The 23,368-nt window shown below is 39.5% G+C and overlaps 1 protein-coding gene across 2 annotated transcripts in view; it reads left to right on the top strand.

The window, feature by feature from the left end:
- The window catches only part of CNTNAP2 (contactin associated protein 2), a 1,082,030-nt gene extending 1,058,905 nt beyond the window's left edge, over positions 1-23,125 (top strand). For both annotated transcript variants that reach the window (XM_088167403.1, XM_088167401.1), the window contains exons 24-25: positions 11,264-11,335; positions 12,350-23,125. In XM_088167403.1, the coding sequence (XP_088023529.1) occupies positions 11,264-11,335; positions 12,350-12,549 (272 nt within the window). In that variant the 3' untranslated portion in view covers positions 12,550-23,125. The remainder of the gene's footprint in view (positions 1-11,263; positions 11,336-12,349) is intronic.
- Positions 23,126-23,368: the final 243 nt, after the last annotated feature.

Here is a 23,368-nt window from a genome sequence, read left to right as displayed (position 1 = left end):
CCTCTGATTTGAAACTAAAATAATTAAAAGGGAGGGGGTTGCACTCTGCATCTCAGGAAAGGTGTTCTCGCCTTTTCTTAGCAAATACCTGTCTTTCAAACTGAGACATTACTGAATGAACATCTGCTAGATGCAAAACATTTTGGATGCCCTAACAGAGAGGCTAAAGGGAAAATCATAATGGCATGCATCAGTCATTTGGCAGCTGAACTTTAAAAAAGTAGTTCAGGGATTTAACAATAAGAAGCCCTGTTGATTTTCTGCCCAGACAAATGAGCTGTACAGCTTGTCGATTCACTGTCTTGCAGTTTCTTTTAGTCTTGAATACACACATATTTCACATTTGCAGTATTAGTTCTTTTTAAATTCCTTTGTTATTGTAGAAGTCCCACTTCCCTCCCTCCCCTGCCTGGCATTTTGCCATGCTCATGGGACATTATCTTAAACCATGATGTTGTTCAGCTTGTGAGTATTCTCACAATGCATAGTCTTTTCCTGTTGCTATGGTGATCCTTTCTTGGTGGTGATGAAGCACAGGAATTCAACAAGTCATTCTTTTCTGGAACGTGAGTTTCTGGTGATTTAAAAGAAAAAGGTCAATAATGACATCCAAGCAGATCATCCATAGTTCACTTCCTGTGTTTTCCTCCCATCAGTATTATCTCAGTTCATGTCCGACAATCCAATTTGCTTTGGTTATAACAATAGGAGTGTAGAAAAGAGGCTAAAAAGAGCCTGATCAATGAACATAGTATTTAAAAATTACATGTTCTACCTTTATCTGTTGTCCAAACTATCGAATTACCTGTCTGGCATACGATTCAAAACAAAAGTTTTAATTTCTATGGCGTTTAACTGTATTGGTGTGCATTTTAATATCTATTACTGCTGCATAGGTTAAAATAAAGCTAATCACAAGGGGTTTTTAATATCTCTCAGTTCAAATTAGCTAAGATATAGGTGAGTGCTAACTGACGCCTTGCTCATTGTAGAGAAGCAAACAAAAGCCCAAACATGATTATTTTTGTAGTAAAAAAATTCAACACCTAAAATGCTTTGTGGTTAAAATTAGAAGTTGCATATTATTGTAGTGATGTTGTTCAGTATGTGGGTGCTTTTACCTAAAGTTCTGCCAAATATTAATGAAATTTCACCTCCAAATTTTTCTTATTTATATAAAAAAAGGATAAAAGAGACCTGTTATATGGATATGCCTCTCTGTTTTAGGTAAAATGTGCTCCAGCTTGCCAAACCACCCAGTCTTTAATTTAGTAAAAGCAAGAGATCCAGAAAGGCAAGGTATACACAATAGTTGGCAAACTGTGCTTTAGCAGTTCTAAGCTGTCATAGCGCTCTCTAGCTGCACGATGCATTTACTCTGAGTAGGAACAGAATGGCATGTAGAGTATTTAACATGGCATTTAGTTAAACCTATATTAGCTTCAACGTATTACAAATTAAATGGAGCAGGATTAAATGCTACATCTGCAACATTCTTCGAGGGGCGTGACTTTTTTCTGACTGTGTATGTTTAAATCCTAAATGCTCTTTATTTTTTTGTAATAGTTGAAAGGTCTTGCCTTTTACAAATCAACAGCTTACTTTGAAACCTATATTGAGCATGTCTGGCAAAATCATGTACCACTGTCATCAAGATTAAAACAGCTGCTTGCAGGATTCACTCTTTTTTTGTTACTAATTCATTCCTCCCTCTTCCTTTAACAAGTGATGGCAGGAGAGGGGAGCAACAGCACTGAGCACCAGCCATACATCCAAGATCACCTGTTTGGTCAGCTAATTTCTTTGTCAAGTGAAAGAGAGCAATCAATTTCTGCACTACGAGAAAGTGTCACTCATGTTACTGAAGGTCACCTTCCAGATTCAGAAGCTGTCGGTTGTGTCGCATCTCACCCCCTGACCACTGGTCCCACATCTCAGAGAGCAGAGCAGCAGCACCTAAGGAGAATCTGGGTCAGATGTGTGCTGATATAGATGTGGCTAGCAAGATGGGAAGTAGCTTTTGCCCTTGTCAAGGGCTTGTTACAAATGACACGGTGGGAAGGAAAAATGAAAGGCATTATTTGCCATGGGGTGACAACTCAGCCCTCAAAGTGGTCTTAAGTCACAAACACATGAACAAAACACTCTTCTCCTGGCCAGAGACATTGAAAGACTCCTGTACACATCAGTGGATCCAAGAGCATGAGCATTAAAGTCAGTGGTGCAATATGACATAGTGCTATCCTCTTTTTTAGGGGATGGCAGGAGAGCAGAGCCACTTCCCTAGGCTTCCTGCAAGGGCATGCAAGTCCAGGCAGGAGGCAGAGAGGAGCTGCACCACTTTTATTCATGATGCAGCCTTACACATCTAAATTTGATGTCCTAGTGTTCGCAAAATTAGAAATAGATATGAAGGCACTTCCTAGAATAAAATGACAGTCCTCCTATTTTCAAGCATAGCAATACATACTGCAATCAGAGACTGATGCCAGATTCTCTCTTCAGGGTTACTGATTACTCAATATGGCTGGTTTGGCTTTTTTAAATTAACATAGCATGTAAACATTGAGAGGCTGTTTGTCTGCCAGTAAGGTAGCTTAATATTTATACTTTTTATACAAGAGACTGAAGATGCACTTGCAACCTGCCCTGTGGGTCAACAGGTTTTTCCACTGCCAGTCTGGTGCATTTTTGTGATTGTTTACTCTATTGAGAGTGACCAGCATTCATCCCCCATGCTCCCAATATAAATATTGTCTCAGTAGTCCATGGCCTTGACTTGAGTTGTTTTCAAACAAGCAGGTAGCATGTTTTGTCAAACAGTCAGGAGGGATTAAGTCTAGCAGAAATTCATAGTTGAGTTTCTAAGCACCAAGTGTATGTTGCAGACAAGAGGGTAAATGGTAAATATTTAGATGCAGGAGTTTTTATTTTTCTCCGGCCCATCAAACAGCTAACTAGAAAGAGCATCTGTCTGAAATTTGGCACAATTAGTATTTCATCCTTAAAGGGTTTAATTATGGTGCTTGAATTACTGCAAATCTCTCTATTGATTTGGAATAAAAGCGCCTCCCTCCGTCTCATTTAGCTCCTTCACACAATTATGCATAGCTTTCTGTTTACTTTAAAACTATATAATTTCTGTGTGGGATTTCTGACACTCTGTCTAGTGTATCAGACTGTTGGCAGGCTGTCAAGCTTGTAAATTCTTCTGACATTCCTTGACAGACCACTATCGTAGCTATTTCATAAGCAGTGATTTGAATATTAATGCTGCTACCTAATGTCAAGAGAAGGTGCTAATACTAAAAAGAGAGTCCTTTCCATCCTCTAGAAAGACTTTTTTTTGCACAAGTACTAATCTTAACCAGGAACATAGAAATGACATAAATTAGGAGAGAAATGGAGTAGAGAAGGAAGCATTTAGATATCTGAGCATTTCATGTGACTGCTTTCTTTTTCCCTTCCTCAGGCAGAAATGCACTTACTTCCTGTGTAAGAGGTTATTCTAGATTACAGTCAGGTCATTACAGCTATTAAAGGGGTTTTTTAGGTTTAAACTCTCCAATCTGACCAATTTCTTATTCCCAATCCAAGCCTTTCTCTCTCTTTTCTCCTTTTTTTGTAGCTGTCATAAGTTTACAGGTTTGTTTGGTATTCTTGGTCATTGGGGGAGATTTTCCTCTTTTTTTTGGAAGGGGGAGGGAGGGAGGGGAGGGGTATTCCTTTCACATATTCCCTTTGGGTCCATTGTCAGTGATTAGCTATATATAGCCAGGCTTTGACCAGCATTAACTCCACTGTTCCTTTGAGAGCACCAAAGCGCTTCATCCTCTACATGAATTATAAAAGGAAGTATTTGTGTATCCTCCTTAACAGATGAAATGTAAGCATTGCTCATAAAATTTTTATAAAAGTGATAGCTTAGGCCAGCATGACTCTTGTCTGGTAGTGAGACTCAGTGTCAAACAGGTGTTACTACCAGGAATAAAAAGATAGATGAGTTTTGGTCTTTGATGGATGAGGGTGCTCTAATGTGCTGCAAATCAATTTGAAATCTGGCAGAGTAAATGTTCAAAAAACTAATTCTGAGATCCAACTTGCTGAAGTTCAACTGCAGATAAACAAAATCAAAAAGTGATGCTAAATGTTTGTTCTCCTTTTTAAATTAATAAAATTCTGCACCAAGTACCAGGTGTTAGTATTACAAAGTGTCTTGCCTTACAACTACTTTGTGCAATTACTTGCTTTTGTGTGAAACGATCATAAAAAGGGGGAAGCAAGGAAGAATCACCTAACCCATCCCAACAGACAGTGCAGGAATGATTTTCTTGTTTTGTATTTCATCCACGACTGTCTGGGGGAGTTTGAGCTGCAAGGATGGGTCTCCTAATAAGGTACAAGTTTTACAGTCCCTTTGCTAGGGAGATTGACTTTCAAGACCAAAAAAACCTGATATTGTACAACTCAGCGTAAGCCATGGATAAAACTCAATTACTTCCTCTCCTTAAGAGTATGGACAGCAAAGCTCACCTGCAGAAGGAAATTAAAGGGCGGGTAACACAGCAATTCTCAAACAGCTATCTTGACTGATTGGGTTGTCTGCTGTCTAGTGTTAAGAGTCTTATTGCCCCAGTTCATTGACCATAGAGCTTTCACTTCATTTTCTCCCATCACTGCCATTGTTCATTGTGAGCGTTTCCATTGTTCATTCTAAAATGCATGCATTTTTTTAGAGTAACATATCCAACAACACTTTTCTTCTATAATTCCCACTTACTTTCCCACTGTCCCACACATTTGAATGCAGAAGGGACAGAATAGAAACAAGACAATGTTTCTATTAAGCCATCATTGAAGAGAATTTTTTAATTTATACTCATTTCGTCTTGGAATAAAAACACAGGATTGGACAGCCTTCACACTATAAATGTAAACCCACAGGTTTTGTGTTTTCCATTATCTCTGTGCAGGCATCTCTCTCAGCAGAACTCACCAGAAGCTGACATAAAAACCGCTTGAGATTCAATTAAAAGTTCTTAGGGAAAATAAAATATAACCTTTCAAAATATTTTTGGTCTAACAGAAGATACTTGACAAAACTTATAATTGGTCCAAATAGCTTAACTATTAATGCATTGGAGGATTTTTTATCATTTACATTAGGGTTTTTTCCTCTCTATCCCCCCAGTCAAGATGGTTGTAAAAGATTGAATATATTAGTGAATTTTGTTCCAACATGGAGATTTTCATGTTCCAAATAATTATTATTATTGGCAACAGAAGGAAGATGACATTTTTAAAATTAAAAGCCCTAGTTTTCCCTCTAAGTTGCACATCTGTTCTGGTAGTTATAGAATTGCTAAGTGGGTGTATTTTTTGCAATATCCTGTAGCTTGTGCCAAAAAAAAATTATTCATATGTGAATATGAAGATTTCTATTTCCATAAAGTCAGGAAAGTGGCTTATAATAGGGACGTACATATAACCCTCTAACACTACACTTGAGGCATCACTAAAAATTCAAGGAGTAATGTTTGACCCCACATAGTATGCTAGAAAATCCTGACTTTTTGCAAACAACATGGTCAATAATATATTTTAAATATTTTGTGGGGGGTAAGTGTGAGGTTGGTTTTTTTAAACTTGGAGGTGTTTAATATCAAAAATCGCTACAGGCAAATTCTTGGTTCTATACTTAACCTGATGTCAGTAGGACTTCAAGTAAAGTCTCTTAACAGAGTTAAACAGTCCTCCCTCAGAATTTGCTCTCAACTGCCTAGAAAAGCAGGAGTAGGGGTAGTTTTCCTCTTTTCTGAGTTTTCAGCTTAGAGAAGTAGGAAAAAAATAGATGTATTAATTTAAAAAATTAAAAGAGATGAACTTTCAATACAAAGTAAGACACATAAAAATGTGCATTAAAAGAGACAACTTTTTAAATACTGCTTCAGATATTTTTTTCTTTTGCTGAATCACTGCAGTTTATGTGTCATGGGAGCTCTTCACAGAGCCGGACTCAGGAGGAGAGAAGTGGGTGGGATGGGTATGGGTAGCAGAATGAGCACAGAAGGGCACTCTAAAGATTGTAATAGTGTTGTTTACTCCTGCTCCATCACTTCTGTGCATGTGTTTAGAGTTTCACTTGTTATCCAGTCCCTTCAGGAAGGGGAATGTGGCTGCAACTGCACATTAATTTCTGCTACCAAGAGTGAAGCAATTAGATTCTGTACTTAGAGTCTGTAATAAGGAGAGCTCTGTAATTCCAAACCACATAGTGCAGTCTCACCTGGCCAGCAGAGCTGACATAATTTACAGAATGCCACAAGAGAGCTTGCTTCTATTTTTCTCTGTGCTGTGGTCCTATGGAGAGCCAGATTAGTGAATGGATCCAGTGTCCAACACTTTCTCATAATCTTAACATGTAAGTAAGCATTTGCTCTCATTGCAAAGTCAATTCTTGGATGCTTGGCTGCAAAACACAATTAGGAAGAAGGAGTTATAGTTCATATCTTTTATTTTATTTTGTTATCTTACTGTTCTACTTCTAATCAATGCCTTGATTGATGTGAGTTGTATATATCTTGTGATCACCAGATCCAGTGGTTCTGGTTGCTTCTCCAGTTCATATTTATGTGAAAACTCAGCTGGTTTTAATAATGGACGAACACTTCTTAAAATTGTGGACATCTGTAAAGATGAAAGGCCAAAGAAGTCTTGCAGCACATTAGATCTAGTCTGAACAAATTCACTTTCCAGCATTTCACATTTCATTGATTGTTTTAGAAGTATGATAAATCTCACACTTCCTTTTTTGGAGCAAATCTTAACGGCATCTTCCTTTGTAGTGCAGTATATTTTAACCAAGACTTGCCCACTCAGTAAAACAGTTCATTTAAAAAAATTGACTTATATATAACACTCCCAGTAATGTATCTAAAAACAAAACTTGTCTTTTTACTGTGTACTTGATACTGCTCTTTGTCTGAAAATCCCCACCCTCCTTTGGTTTTGGTTTCCACTTACCTTTACTGAACAGCCTTTTGCTCATTTCTCAGCCCACACTCACCTTCTGGACTACTTTACCAGGGTCATTTTATAACCTCAATTTTGTGAATTTGCGAAAGGCTTTTATGTGGGATCCATTGTAAAACATTTTCCCTCTGAAAGTGGCAGATGCAAAATCTTGCCTGTTATAATGAAGCAGAATTAATTCACTCAGCTAAACCAAGCACATCTGTCATATTTAACATCTAATCCTAATTGTGCTCTGTTTATCCAGTCCTATCTTCCCTCTCCATTAATTGAGAGCTGCTGTTTTTGCATCTGGCTGTGGCAATGACCATGCTGGGCATGCTGATAGATGGTAGGTCTCCTGCTGCATTTTTGTGGTCACCTAAAGCTGCAAATTTCATTAAAATGATGGCCAGAATATGGAATTTGACTGCAGTCAGTCTTTAATCTCCCTTTTAGATGCTGCAAAGTTTATTTAACACCATTTACCCTAAGCCCAATAAAAGAAATTTGAAAAGTGCAAAACATAAGTACAGTCTGTAGATTTATTCTGTGATTATGGAAACTACGGCCTTGTAAACAGCAGCCCATGAAAGAAAGAAAAAGCAAAGAGTACTGTGTCCCTTTACGTAAGTTAGCTTCAGGATGGTGGTGTTGGAAGCAAAACTGATGACCTGTTGTGAAAAGACAGGGTGAAAAGAACCGCATCAGCCAGCTTGGATCCGGGAAGAGAACCAGACAAAGTGATGCTTGTAAGCCACAGAGGGGCTTAGCATCTCCTGATACAGGGCAATCTGTCCCTGCGCTAGCTGCAGGTTTTAGGAAAAGGTCTTTGGTGTGCCGTGACAGCAAACTGATGGCTCTGTGCCACAGCTGCAGAGGATTTCAGGCAGCTGGCAGGCCATTTCTTGGGTCAATATTTAGCTTTTCAGAACAGATTTTCTGTTTTCCAGGATAGATTAAAAAGCTCTTTGCTCCATTCTTCATGTTTTGAATCACACACGTGAGACCCTAGGTACTTGAAGAAACCTAGAGAAGATTCATTTTAGGAATTACTCTTTACAGCCTATGAAACAACACTTGATACAGTCTTCTGTGCTTTTACCAGAGGATCAGTATTACTGCTGTCCCTTTGTCGGCATGCTCTAACATGCTCTTTCCTCTTTTAGTTCCTGAATTTCAGCATCAATGGGAGAAAAACTCGTGTTGTCTTTTTGGTAAAGTTGCTTAATATTGCCAAGGAATGTGACTGTAGTAAGGTCAGAGAGAAATCCCCATGTGTTTGAATGATGTAACTCCTGTCTGATATACCTGCACTTGGTACCTGTTAGGAACAATACTCTGTTAAGCTCATCTTGGAGGGTCAAGGACTGTACCCTCATATGTTCTTGTCTGCCTAATTGCTGTGGCAGGAATTGCCCTTTTGTGGTTCTTAGAACTCTGATCTGTAGTTATTTCTGATTTTTTGAGAAGCTACTGAAGAATTTCAAGGGAACATCCCATTAAAAAAGGAAATTAATTAGTTGTTTTCTTTTTCCTTTTTCTATAGTAATATTTCAAGTAAAAGAAAGTATAGATATTTTTGCAGCAAAATATATTCTATAAAGTGATATTTGGATGACATTTTAGATACAATTTTTCAGTCAAAAAAACCCCATAGTACACAAGCAGGTCTCTTGGTGGCACAAGAATAATAGAACAGCAATTCATGAATTACAGTGATAATGTCTGCCAATACTACTGCAAGTGTTTTAAAAAAAAAGATTCTTGAAAGTTTAAGCTCCTTTTTTTCCCTGCAGCACACTTGGTTCTTCAGCAGCTGCAGCAGGGCACAATTTTGCCAATCTGATGATGAGCTCTTGCTGAAATAGTGTCCCCTTCTCCCAGACACGTGTTCCTGTGTCCTTTTTGTCAGAGTTGAGAGTCTCAGAGTGAATCACAAGTGCTTGTTGAACCAATGGACAGCTCCTCCTAAGTGTAAGAAAGCAGGATGCAAGGGAGAGCAGCTATGGTGGAGGCATTGGGTCCAGTCCTAGCAGCAGCTCTCAGACAAGGTCAAGGATGGAGTTCCTACATCATGTCCTTACTTATCCTGCAGTATGCTTCAGTGCCTGTTGAACATCATAGGCTTTGGTCTTCCATCTGCCAGGAATCCCTTGTAGCATAACCAGTTTGATGGGGCAGCTTGAGAAGGATGATACTGCCATGGAACAGCAGCTTTCCTTTTTCTTCACACTTCATTGGTGCCATTGCCCTTGAAATAACCTTTTAAAGGAAGATAAATTATCATATTCAATTGTCAGGTAAGGACGAACTGTGACCATTGTAGATTTTCAAATTTCTTATGTGAGGACACAGGAGACCAACTCTCAAGCAAGTGGCAAATGCCATTTGTTAACTGCCTGTGGTGCTGCTTGGATGACAAGGGGCCTCCTTTTGGGTTAGACTGGCAGAGGGGAATTCCTTGTGATTTGGCAAACTGAAGCTTTCCCCACAGTGTTAGAATGCTTTAGGATTTTCCCTGAGATGCAGGGAGGGCAGGTTTAAAAGTAGGATTTCCCACTGCCAGTCCTTCCCTTTTAGCACTGCAAGGATATGTTTATGGATCCTATGCCAAAATGTCTTCATTAATGGTCCGGGCACAGTTCTTTGGAGCAAAATCCACTGATACGGACCAGGTATTTATTTATCTTTTAAGATTTATAGCTTGATTCATTTCAGAGGAGTGCAAAAGAAGGTTTTCAGAAGCCAGAGCACCAACAAATGTCAAAGGCAGAAGTGCTGCTGGCAAAAACTGCTGGACAGGGCCCCTCTGCTGAGCTCTGAGAAGCTCTCTCCTGTTTGTCCTCCAGGCAGCCAGCCAAAAACTAGCTGCTGAACACACAGCTGGTTTGACTTTCTCTCTGAGTAGGCATACACAGGGCTACTCTAGCCCCAAACCTCTTTTCAGGCCATGTGGCAAGCTGAAACCATTCATTCTTTTGTGCTGCTGCATAACAATACAAAAGGAACTTTATTATGGATTTTTCTCCATACTAACAGAAAGACAGTTGAACTCCCTCAGCCAGTTTTTGGTATACTGAATGGATCACTGGTCTGTAAAGGCAACTGATTATTTTCATACAGTATCACTCAATCCATCAAGCAAGAAAAAAAAAATGGGGTTTTAAATGGTGCCCTAAGAAGTATATCCTTGATTATTTTAACTTTCTCCTGTTAACACTCTTTTAACAACGTTTTCTCTATTTCAAAATCAATGCCATGGTCCAGTGACAAGGAAGGAAATGCTTGCAACCACTCACCCGCTCCATGGGCTGCCCTAGTCATTGCAGTGTCTAGTTGCTATGTCTGACTATAAAGAAAATGCTGATGAGATTGCCTTTGAAAAGCCTCTGTGATATTTTCTGGAGGTTAAAACCAAGACTACTATCCAAATTCATCCAATTTCATCCAACTCTGCTGCAAGGAGTCTCTCCTTTTCAGGTCGCTGGCAAATGAATGCTCCAGTACATCTGCCTGTGTTTCCTCTCCTCACTGTGTGCTGGAGGCTCTCCTCATCCACAGTCTCCCATGCCTGCCATGCCTCAGCTCCTCCAGCTCACAGTTTTGCTCCTCAGCTCCAGAGCAGCTCCAGCAGTGGCTCAGGTGACATGCTGGGCTTTCTCCCAGAGTGGCAAAAGTTCTGACATCTGCTCTGTGGGGTAGCTGCTCTATGGCTCTGACCAATGGAAGTTGCAGCTCCTCTCTTACCTTGGACTATGCAGCAGCAAAAGGGATTCAAGTTTTTCTTTCAAGGAGCTTGAATTTGTACCCAATGGTAGTCACAAAATCCTGGAAGCTTCTGAAGCCTTTAATGGGTAGCAGTGACAGGCAAAAATCTCTGTAATAATAAGTATGATCACACACTTTTTAAAGGAGAGGGATTTGTTTAGTTTTGTCTTATTTTACCACTCAAAACTTACTGACTTTATGTTAGTAAAGGACAAAATGTCCTTCTGTACCAACAGCAATGCTTACTAAGGCTATCTCCTTTATTTTAATTTTATTTTTGTTACGAGGAGGAAGCAAGTAGTTCTGGGGGATTAGATAATATTGTCAGATATTTTTGGTTTTATTCCTCTATAGATAAATATCTAGTGACCACAGTTGTTTTTTTCTTTTAAGTTGTATCTGAGGATTTTGGATGTATTTCTGAACTTCTACAGAAGTTTCACTGCTTTTACAACATGAATCTTTAATGCTCTATTTACAGCAAGTGCTGATTTTCCATACAATGGTCAAGCTATAGGAGATGGAGTTAACAGAAACTCAGCTATTATTGGAGGTAAGAAATTTGTCTACTTTTCCAAGATACCTTGCACTATATGTCTCTGATTGAGAAGAACTGCAGTTGGTAATAAGGCTGTATGTTTCCATATCCAGGTTTAGGTTTGTTGCTTTAGTCTTGATTTACTGTGTAATTTTTCCTTTCTAATTTATATTTTGATTATTACTTTTAACTTTTCCTTATGCTTTGAAACTTTACAATACTGGAAGGATAGCATTGCATTCCTCAGAAAAATTCAGGCCACACTTAAACAGCCTCAGTTCACCTGCCCAGTGCACCAGTTAAGGTAAAGTGGCATAACATAACTCTGGCTGATAAAAATATTTTTTTAACCTGAAAAATTTATAACATCTTCATCCTGGAAGATTCATTGGCCGGTAGAGAAGGGCTCAAACAGGAATAGTGTTGTTTTATCACATAGATACTTACGCCTAAGAGGATAACATTCACGAGACTTCTCTATAACAGGGTTGAACCCAAAATGGACCACTGCAGGGAGAGCAATTAAGGCTAGAACTGATGATAAAGCAGGAACATCTGCAATTATGCAGAGCCAGTGCTTAGTGGGTGGTGTGAGCCAGCAGTGAACCAAGCCAATTTTCAAGGACATGTAGAGGAGCCATGAAAGGTCTCTATAGCCACTAACTAAAAAGTGAACATCAGAGATTCCACCTTCAAAGGGCTGCCCACATATCACCAATACACCCCACTGTTCTGGGAGTGCTCAGCACCCTCTGCCTCATGGTCAGCAAAGCTTAGGTCTGTAAATAGGTATTAATGTTGAAGTTTTTACCTACAGGTTGAGAGTCACCCGCAGACTTCATGGAGCTGCATTTTGTATATAGTGACAGCTATATATAAATACTAGAGTAGTGGAAACCAAGCAACTATGATGATGCCGCTTGCCTGAGTAGCTTCAACTCAGCTCAGAGGAGTTTTGGGATCCTTTCTTTGTGTTAAAGTCTGCAGCTGGTCTCACCAGGGGCATCTTTTCTTTCCTCCTGTGTGCAGGTGTCATAGCAGTGGTGATCTTCACCATCCTCTGCACCTTGGTGTTCCTGATCCGCTACATGTTCCGCCACAAGGGAACCTACCACACCAACGAGGCCAAAGGGGCAGAGTCAGCCGAGAGCGCTGATGCCGCCATCATGAACAATGACCCCAACTTCACGGAGACCATAGATGAGAGCAAGAAGGAATGGCTTATCTGAGCCCATGGGGATGGGGCCTGGGGTGGGATATGAGCTGGGCCAGGGTGGGACGGGGATGACTCTTGCAGTGGAGAGAGAACACTCTGTGTTGGACACTTGAGCACACATAGGATGAAAAGATCAGCACAACGGGAGGAGCAAGTGACAGGAAAATACCACTGAGACTGGAGAACAAAAAAAAGAATATCTCAAGCATTTGAGAAAAAATACTTTTTAATATTTATTTACAGCAAATTGCCCCTTCTGTATCCCAACAACTACAACAAAGAGCAGTTTTGCAGCTTCGGCATTGGTTACAATTTTCAGTAATACCTGTCTATTTCTGTTTGTGTTTAGAGATGTTCTGGATACCTGTGACAAGAAACAGGGCTGGTTTTTTATATTTTTAAAAGCTGTTTAAAATGTGGGTGGTTCTGTCCTGAGAACAAGTGTCAGCCCTTTCTTCCTGGCATTGTATTCCTTCCTGGCTGGCCACTTCCCTGCAGGCTGCCCTCAGCCCTGCACCTTAACCACATCACCGTATATATTGGTGACATTGAGCCAGGGGTTCAGGGTGGGGATGGGATAGAGGGTGCAATCTTACTCTAATGCAGTCTTATTCACCAGTTTCTCAACATCTCATCAGCCCTGGCAGGACCCATCTTCTTGATTTCACTGATTGTGTGCAATTCTCATCAACAATGTAAAAATACTGTTATTACAACTACTACTACTATTACTAAAGAGGATTATCATAAAGCACAGAAGGCTTTAAAGGCTTTTTGTATTTTTTTTGTTCATCTCTGAGGAAGGATGATCCTGTGTGAATCTGTAGACCTAGCCTGTTCCTGTATTTTTGCCTATGGTACCAGGACACTACCTGATGCATGTGGCATGTTAAACTCAGCTCTGCCTATGTTACATTGGCATATACTGTACATTCCCTACTGTAGTAGGGAATTAGAGCCAGACTTTGTTTGCTTCTGTTTCTTCTTAATAGGCTGTCATAGAAATATTAGTACAGCTTTAGTACAGCATTTGAACCCACTGACTTCACTTTCTTCTTTTTTTTCAGCTTGAGAGTAGCAATTAATTCCTTAAATCCCTTTTTTCAGTCCTTTTGGAAGGAAAGCCTCCGTTAGCAGTGTTTGCACAATCAGGAAGGTGAGGCAAAGGAGGCTTGAAAACTGCCTCCAGAGCATGTGAGAAGCACACGGGGGAGAGTTAGTTTTTGTTGAGGTTGGGGTGGTTGTTGAGGTGGTACAGGTAAAGAAGCAGGAAGGGCCTTTGCAGGGGTTTTACAGAGATGTTTATTTCAGCCACGCACGTAAACTAGTCAAGCGTTCTGAGATAAAGGCAAGGCCTGATTTAGGGCTTTGGGTTAAGTACATGGGATGAGCAGGGCAGGGAAAGAAGTATCAGAGACCAATTACCAGGGGACATGGGGGTGTCACAAGGATGGGGTTAGGGCATAGGGGCTAACAGGGAAACAGGGTGGGAGTGACCAAAAGGCTGACGGACAGGGAAAGGGCAGGGAGCTGTCCTAAGGAACAGAACAGGGCTTGCTTTGGCCTGAAAGAACAGGATTTATTACCAAGAGGGCAGCTGAGAGAGGCCTCTCATGTTCCCTAACTAGGAACTACCCTTTAGGGTCTCCACAAGTTTTTAATAAAAAGATTTACCCCGACTATTTTACTGTCTTTGTAAGGAGTTTTTAAGAATGGCAAGGCCAGTGCCAAGTACAGCATTGCATCCCATTTTTCCTCTCAAATCAGGAGTGTCATAGGTGTCACCTGAACAGCAGGCAGGCGGCTTAGAAGGAAAGACAAAGGGGCAGCCTGAAGACTTAATATCCTTTAGTGGCAATAACAAAGCTTTAGCTTGCCCTCTGTGGAGAAGCATGGTTTTCCTATGGTTTGAATTGATAGGAATTTAAGGCCTTAATGGACAGGTTTTGCAGTGGAACAGAATGAAGGAATGAATATACTGCAGGGCCTTGCCATGTGCTAAAAGAACAGAAACGATACCAGGAGTTTCCCTTTTAAAGTATTTATTCTTGAGATAGTCCTATATTTGCTTTGTCTTTAATATTTCTGGGTTTAATATGCTCAGATTTAATTCATTTTTCTGCACAAGAAACATGTCTTTTTCACCCAAATATGCAATCTACTACATTGAGCAGTGCTGGTGGTTTTTCATTCCTTATTTCTTTGGTTGCAACTTTCATTATTCTTATCGACACTTTCAAAATGGGGAAAAAATCATGTAGGGGAAAAAAAATATTGGAGTCTTACCAGACAAGACATCGATAAGTACAATTTGTCAGAAAGGCAGATAGTTTGGGTTTTAAGGATGGTAGCCTAAAGTCCTGTTCTGGAGAAACATTGTCATTGAACATAGATATCAGAGCAAATCAAGCCCATTAATTTCTTCTATTCATGGATTTGGAATTAGCATATAAAAGTTGCCAGTTTTAAAAGCAATTACTGTTTCTCAGGTAACATACGTGGCAGAGAGGTTCAGGTGGGCATAAAAATTACCTCTGTCACTCTTGTGCTCTGCAGACTTTTGCCTTGCCTCCAGTATTAACCTCTCCCTCTCTTGTCTGTAAGCAAACAGATGAGTCCTGGGTTTAATGATGGGTGTAAAATAAGTATTTTCTCCTTGGGGAATATCAGCTAGGGATGGATCTACCCTGTACCACCACTCAGCAAACTACATAGTAATCACACATGTCTCTGTAGGATTGAAAAGGCATTATCTTTTCTCTATGATTTTATCTTTCTTTTTTTTAATGGTATTTTAGTCCACTCTGAAAAATATCCTTGCCTGCAACTTCAAGTTGCCAGGAGAAGTGAATTGAGCATTATCTGCATAGATTAGCATTTTATTTGCAGGAAAAAAGCTCCTAATATGAATTTAAGGAAGTCTGTCAGGAGATCAGACTTATGTATCGTGAGAGACTAGCATCCTCTGCTACTTTATGTGGGAGAGGCAGATTTAACATAGTGCAAATTGCGAAATGCCTCAGCATGGCATTAGAAAGAAAAGGTGGCTTGGTCTCCATATCTAACCATGTCTGACTTGGCAAAGCAAGAGACAGTTGTCTCTGGTTATGGTAGTGAGGCCTGTGATATCTACTCACTGATTTTCTTAAAAATTACCAGCTAATCTCCCACAATGCTGGAAAATAACCTTTGACCATCGCATAAGCAATAGTTATAAGTTAGTGTCTTAAGTTTGAAAAAGTTTAAATTTCTAAAATCAAGTCAGGGCATCTGCACCTCTCCGTTGACTGGACTCCATGGACCTTTTTCTGTGAAATACATAAGTGCTGTGTTAAAATACAGTCACTTTCTTAACTCTAGAAACCTTTAAATATTAGAATTCTTGTTTCTCCTTAAACTGGACCTTAGACACGATATTGACAAGCAGCTGTGTAGGGATTCGGTGACTTAGGGTGAATTCCTGCCTGTCTGCTTTGTATTTCGTTTCTGAGAATGTTGTATGTTTAATTATAGGCACTGGTCATTCAGCATCCTGACAGTGAAGCAGAAGCAGACTCAGAAATGTATTTTGCTAGCACTATATCTATTCTGAGAATTTCTTTCATTGCAAGCTTATCATTGAAGGCTGAAACAACATCCATAGTTTATTTCACCCACTCTTACTTGTGCCAAAAATTCATGTTGTTTAACAGGTATGTCGGAAAATCTGTTTGAGGGGAGAGTGGATCCTGCTTTTATAAAACTTTGTACTTTCCCCAAAGAATATTAAAATAATCAGTCTTTTATCACCTGTTTTTTAGCTGTTTCACCTATTTGAACTGTGCAAAAAAAATGTAGCTTTTTGTACTGGTTTGGGAACCAAAGTGTCCCAGTTGTGTTTCTAAAGGATCATTCCTGACACCACAGGAGACTATGGCAAAACTGCCACTAACAGTGGGGAGAGCAAGACTGGACTGGAGATCAGGGCTCTCAGTGTTAGTGAAATAATGTAAATAATATTTTTGATTGTCATTCACAAGACTTGCAGACCAGCAGGTAATGACACATGGCACTCCAAAGAGCCAAAACAGTGGAAAACGTTCTGATGTCAACCCAGCCTCAAGGAAAATCCACAATCCAATCTGGTGGTTTTGAATCAGGTCTTTCATACACTGCTTATTCCATATCTACTGATAGAAAATTCAGATGTATGAAATAGGAATATGTGTCTTTAACTTATACTGGAGCATTTATGCTTAGTAATTTTTGTGTCTTAAACTTTACCTGTACCTTTTATATCTCTTCTAGCAGTTACCCCTTCAAAGGTACAGCAACATTTTAGGGTCATGCTTTAGGCAACATGATGTATGTGAGAAGATGGTCATCACAAATATTTTAGTAGGACTGCCAAAGCAATGGTGTATATGTACAAGTTTATTGTACTGATAAGAATTAATTTTAATTTTTAAAAATGTCGTTTAATGGCAGATGCATCTAATTGCCAGGGCGACTGTTGAAATGTGAAGCTAAGTTCAACAAGCAATAGCTTTCAATATGGTTTCTCCCAGGAATGATTTTACATTCCATCAAGCATGATGATCCTGAAAGTGTGTCATTCTTGAAAAACAGAAAATCAGATGTCATTATCCATCCTAGAGAAATTAAACTTGCCTTCTAACAGCAACAGCAAATTAGAATGAATGAAGGCCAGTGTGTTTGAATGCATGAATATCTTCTGTGAATGTCTTTCCATTTAACTAAAGTTCTATTAGAAACCAGATTGGTAAATAAAGAGGAGGAAGAAAGAAAAAAAAAAGACATTTGAAATAGTTTTAATCACCATAACTGTTTCCTCGTGCTTTGTATGCTCTTATCATTACCTGTATTTTTAACATCTCTAGTACCCGGAAATCAATTTGGAAAGGACAGAAGTTAGAAAGGCCTCTTAAGAAAAGATGCCCTGTACATGAAAAAAGACACTTCAGGATGCAGTTAAACATAAGAAGAGAGGGTGCTAAAACCAGGGAAGACTTTTTGAAGTGCAAGTATATTCTTCTGCATCAGCATTAGCTGTTACAAATTGTACATCCGTACTTTTTGAGGTGTGCAGAGGGTCTGAGAGCACGGTTTGGATAGAAAATTAATTACTGCCTTTCTGCTTTTCCCCTTTTTGACCCATTTGATCAGCAAGCAGTCTGCTTTCAGTTCTGCTCACATTTGTTACTGCAGATTCTGTGGCATTGCCAGCTTCACAGGGGTTACATACTACAAATGACTGAGTGCAGGTTGTTTGCCTTCCTTTCCTGTCATAATTCTGTCGTTTCATTCATGAATGAGAGCCTTTTATTGACACCATCAAGAAAAAAGTATGCCCAGCTCAATAGACTTGTGTCTGCTCCTTTTAATAAACTGCTTTATCAGGCTTTATTTAAAACATTTTTATGACATGAAGCATTTTATAAAGGAACTGTGTTAAATGCACTTGAACAGGAGAGTGTGAAACCTAGGCAAAAAAGCATCAGTGCCAACAACCACCTGAGTCAAAGCTACTGTTGCTCTGTCTACAGCGTGCATTGCATTAACCACCCACCAAATCCCTGGATCCATCCAAGACCTTAAAGAGACTTCCTTTGTGGAATATAACAGTGGCAAAGTCCTGGTGGGATACTGTGTTCAGAACGTGGTCAGACCATGTTCTGACCATTGTTTTGTGCTGACTGTTGCAACCCTTAGAAGGAGAGCCACACTTTATGCAAGAATATTTCTCATTTATATAGAAAAGCTCTAGGACAAAGAGATGGGAGTGAAGCTTCAAGTGTAAAGCCCAACTGATACTTGAAAACTCAGGCTGTGCACTACAGTAGCAGGCACATATGATGCCTCAAATGAGACAAGACTTGGACGTGGTAATGGAAAAGCATTTATTTAACAATCTGTAATGTAGTTCTTTTAACTGACTTTCACATATAAGCAAATTTTTCATGAGGCACTATGCTCAAAACCCTTATTATGCCAACAGCCTAAGAATCAAGAAGAAAGGGGGCCAATTCGTGGCTTTTTTACACAAGAAGTCTTTTTTAAAAGTCACTTACTGGAAAAAAAAATGTTTGGTATCAACATGTCCTTTCAGAGAAGTATTTCTTTTCACTAATCTTCTCTTTTCAAAATATAATGTGAGAAAAGTTGAGCAATTATTTAAGCACAACTAGAACCACTTCAGTGAAAAAGGGGTAAGATATACTCTGGAAATACACGTATAAGCAAATAACAAATTTAGTACATCCTGCTTCTGTGATTCAGCAGCTTCCAGTAATGTCTATTTGTACTCTCACTGCTGTCGTTTCCTTAAGGAAAAGCATCTGGATTAAATAACAAACATAAAAGTGTGTACCTTTAGTTTTACCATAGGTTAATGTTCTTGCTTGGTATGCAATAGCATATTAAGGAAGAGCAAATTGTTATTTCCTCAGATTCCATAGCATTAATTCTGCTCTCTCCAAGGGTCAGAGATGTAGTATCACCATATTAATTGTTACAATTCAGAGGTATTTATACTGATAATATTCAACAACTAGCATTCTGAATTCTAGAACAGAGCTGCTCTAAGAAATCCTAATTTGTTGAAAAGGCAGGTAGATAACATTTTCTGATGGGTGAGATATGTAAATAACTGGAATGACACTAGAGCAGAAACCATTTGTGGGAAGGTTTAGCATGCAGAAAAATAAACTGTACCAGAAAGAGTTTCTTGTCTTCCAGTCAGGTTGGGGTAGGTACAGTGCTGTGACCAGTTATATATTGCCAAGTGTTCGTTGCCTTTTTGGCCAAAATATTTGAGCTCCTGTCTTTCATATGCTATGAAATAGGCTGTTGCAAGAGTACAGCTGGAGATGTGAAATTTAAACAAGCTTCTCTGGGCTGCTGCTGAGAGTACAGAGTCACAAGACCCAAGCTCTTCTACCTGCTTAGAAGACGATTCTCAGATGTATTGCTGCTTGCCCCTGTCTTTTGTCACTTTTCCCCTATCTTACTGAACACCACAGATTGAAACAGACCACAAAAGACCTTCTGGTCCAACATTTAGTGGGAAAGAGAACCTAGATGAGATAATCTAGCATCCTGTCCAGTCATAATGTTTTTTTCCCTACTGACTCAATTTCCAGGGTGGTAGGCTATCAACAGGCTCTTTAAGACAGATAGAGTCACTGGAGGAAGGCAACAAACTCTTGAATCAGCCAGAAAACAGTGAATTTAGATGACTCGTATCATGTGGAAGCAGGCTTCATCTGGAGCCTTCCCAGCTTAACAGCTCTCCTTCATTTCATAATGTCTTTGGTTAGCAATGGAGCAACTAGCCAAGCCTGTGTATTATTTTTCTAAACCCATGTGGAAGTATGGAAGATAAACTTGACTGAATAAAGACAGGTAGCATTCCCTATATGCTAATGTTTGTTCTCTAAAGTGCACATTCTCTTGCTTACAGTGCCTGTGTCACAGAAGGAGTCTGACCTTGCCACAGTCAATAAATCATTCATAAGTTGAACAAATAGACTTGCACTGCGTTGTCTTGAAAAACTCCTTTGGGTAAATGTTTAAAAGTAGATCTACAGTTTGCCATCATAAAACACTGGACACAGTATCAGCAGCTAGTTGTAAGTTATTTCTGTTGTAAAATTAACTCTGTCTGCAGAGTTCTCTTGGGTGTCTTGCACTAATGAGACCTTTATCCCTGAAGCACAAACTACTACAACAGGGCAAGGTAATAAAGAGAACTTGCTTTTGCTGCGCACTCTGAAATGCAGTGTAGAGTCCCTTTCATTACATGGTTCCTGGTAACAGTAAGAAGTAAGACCTCTGTAGACATCTAATGTTTCCTTTTTTCCAAATCCCTCTACCCATTGCTCCAAGGAAAGAAAACTTCTGACAGTTCTTGATTTTTTCACATCTCTTTCTCTACTTTAGAAGTGTTCCCTCTCACTGACAAATTTACTACCTTTCACCGTTGCCTTTAAATTCCTTCCCAGCAGTGCTTCCTACTTTGACCAAGGTGAAGCCTTCCACCTTCCTAAAATGTAACCATTGTAGTGGAAATGTTATGTGCCACTCCATTCTTGACATCTTTTATATTTGCCGTAGGATTTTTTCTGTTCATAGTACTCAGTGACAGAAAGTGCAAGTTTGGTTTCTGCCATCTGCGGCGTTATTTTATAACTTGCTTGTATTTGTTCCAAAATCACAGCGTTGCCTGGCAAAGAGAGGCTGAAAATCAGGCAGCTGCACTTCATTCCATTCAGCGTGGTTACTTTCTATTACTTGGTTCCAATTTTCCCAAGAGATATCAATAAGAAAATTAATACCTAGCAAAAGACAGCATCTATTTTTCTTAGGGCCACAAGATGCCAGATTAAGCTCTCAGCCATGCCCTTCCCTTGTGCTTTTGTAGCAGCTATACAAGGCTGCTGGTAATCTCCAAAGTAGGACACAAAAAATTGTATTATAAAAGCCTCTAGGGATTTTAGTCTCTTGGAGTGTTAAAGGTCCAGCTCAACAGGTCCAACAAGTCAGCACTCCTACAAGTTTCAGTCATGAACACATCCAAGAAAACTCTCAACACTAATTATTAAATAATTTTTTTTTCATTGGATCAGCATCTCGGAGGGGAAAAAAATGCTTCTGTATGTGGAATATCTGAGATACTACATTCACCCTATTGTAATTCCTGCATTGTATCTGATCTTTTGAAGCTCCAACTGCTTAAGAGAAGAGATCAGAGTCACTTGAATAAAGAAGGCTAAGGCATCACTTGGTTGTTATTAACTCTGAAACATGGAGAACTGACTTTCCACACATCTACTTTGCATGATCAGTCTCAGTCATACACAAGCAATGGGGAACTTTTCTCTGCTCTTCAGTGGATAATGATCTATCAGTGGGCTGGCTGAGCAGGTATCACATAAATTATCTTCAGTCCTAATGAGCTGACTCACACGTTGAGCAACCTGAGTCCAGGGAGTTCCTCTGACACAACAGCATGATTTGGCACAATATTCCTGAAAGGCTTCAGCTCTCCAACATTCCCCGTTTGACTAGTGCTGGTTAAGAGAAGCCTGATGGAAATTACCTGTACTGACTTAATCCTACGTGTGGATGCCAATCCTAAGAGTGCTTAATTTCATGGAGATTAAATAGATTTCCCCCCATCATGAAGTGCTTGGGCTGTGCTCAGTCTGATGCTTCTTACTGACGTATATAAATAGAGATATAGAGATGAATAGATATTTTTATGGAGATGTTTTATAAGTGGCCTTTACTTTGTGCATGGTAACTATTGCCAAACTTGTTATTTAGGAGCTACAGAAATGGCTGGTTCTGCAGTTTAGAAAGCAATCAGCTGTCTCTGTTGCAAGGGACGCTTCGGGTACGGGCTTGGATTTTGGTTTTTATTATTCAACTATAATTTGCATGGTTTGGATTTGGGTTTTGTCTCAGTGTCGGACTTTTTTCTTTCTTCACTGGTTCTCTGGCAGGGACATATTGGGCTCAAGCAGAAACTTATTTCTCAGTCTTTGAGAGATGGTTTGAAGTTATCACTGCCATATAACACTTCAGAAACACCTGCCTTGTACAGTCTGTGATGTTGCACAGTGTGAGGTCCTCAAAACACAGTTTCTTTAGCATTTAGCATAGCTATTGGGGGTTTTACAGCATAGTGAGGTGCTCCTCTTCTGCTACTTTGCTTGACAAGATAGCAAAGTAGCAACAGCTAGGTGCTGTTTTGGGTATAGCCTTGTGAGGAGAAAAAGGGATCATCACAGACTAGGACATGAATGATGGTTCAGAATTAGATTCATATACGTAGCAGTAGCAAAAGATTGTGAAAGTTGCTACAGAGGCAGGTTGTTTTACTTCCTTTCTTCTTTGACTCCCTTTTCGTTTTGTATTTTTTAAAGTACTCTTTGTATGCCACATCTGAGTAATTTATCTTTACCAGCCAGCCAGCTCTCAATAACCTGGGCTGTTGGTTAGGGATGGAAATGCAATTGTCCTTTCTTACTGATCTAGTTCCTGCTGCTGTGGAGCAGTCTGTACCCAGAAAAAGACCAGGGCCATTAGCTAGTAGGAAAGCAAAAGCAGCCTCTCACCCCTTCCCTCCAAACCAGATGGAAAGCCAATCCCAGCATCACGTGCCGACAAAGCTGGCTCAATTTCCTGTCAGGTGAACCAAGACCTTCTCTGTTTGCAGTTACTCTAGTCCACAGGTTTCTTTCTTAAGCACAATTTTCCCATGGGATGATTAACCAGGAGATGACAGTTACCCTAATTAAACAAAAATATGTATATTAAAAAACATCCTAATCTGAAAGTATAGTGTATCTGAGATTCCTCTGTTATAGACACTTAGTCTACAAGATTTATGGCTACATTTGCTATGTTATGCTTGAATAAACATATAATTCATTGAAATACACAAGACTGATAAAAGTAATATGATCTCTTTAAGGAGAATAAACTGTTTGTAAATTTATAAAGAGTATAATCTGTTAGGCCTTATTTGAAGTATGTACTGTGGTTTGGTAAAAGTACAACATTAAAAGAGCCTTGCCAGATGAGGACTGCTTTTTTTGTGTGTGTGTGTGCATGTGTGGTTCCTTTGGAATACTTGACATCTTCATTCAACAACAACAACAAAACCCCAAACAAACAAACAAAAAACAAAACAAACAAACAAACAAACAAACAAAAACCCTTACAGACTGTGTATAAGAGCCTGAGATAAAGTGCAGAGGGCTCTTCAGATTTCTGTGTACAGTGACTCCATGGAAGGAACAGGTGAATCTTTCCTTCTGAATAAT

Source organism: Sturnus vulgaris, chromosome 1 (assembly GCF_052056855.1).
Source record: "Sturnus vulgaris isolate bStuVul1 chromosome 1, bStuVul1.hap1, whole genome shotgun sequence".
Classification (NCBI taxonomy): Eukaryota; Metazoa; Chordata; class Aves; order Passeriformes; family Sturnidae; genus Sturnus; species Sturnus vulgaris.
This window is presented reverse-complemented; position numbering and strand designations above follow the sequence as displayed.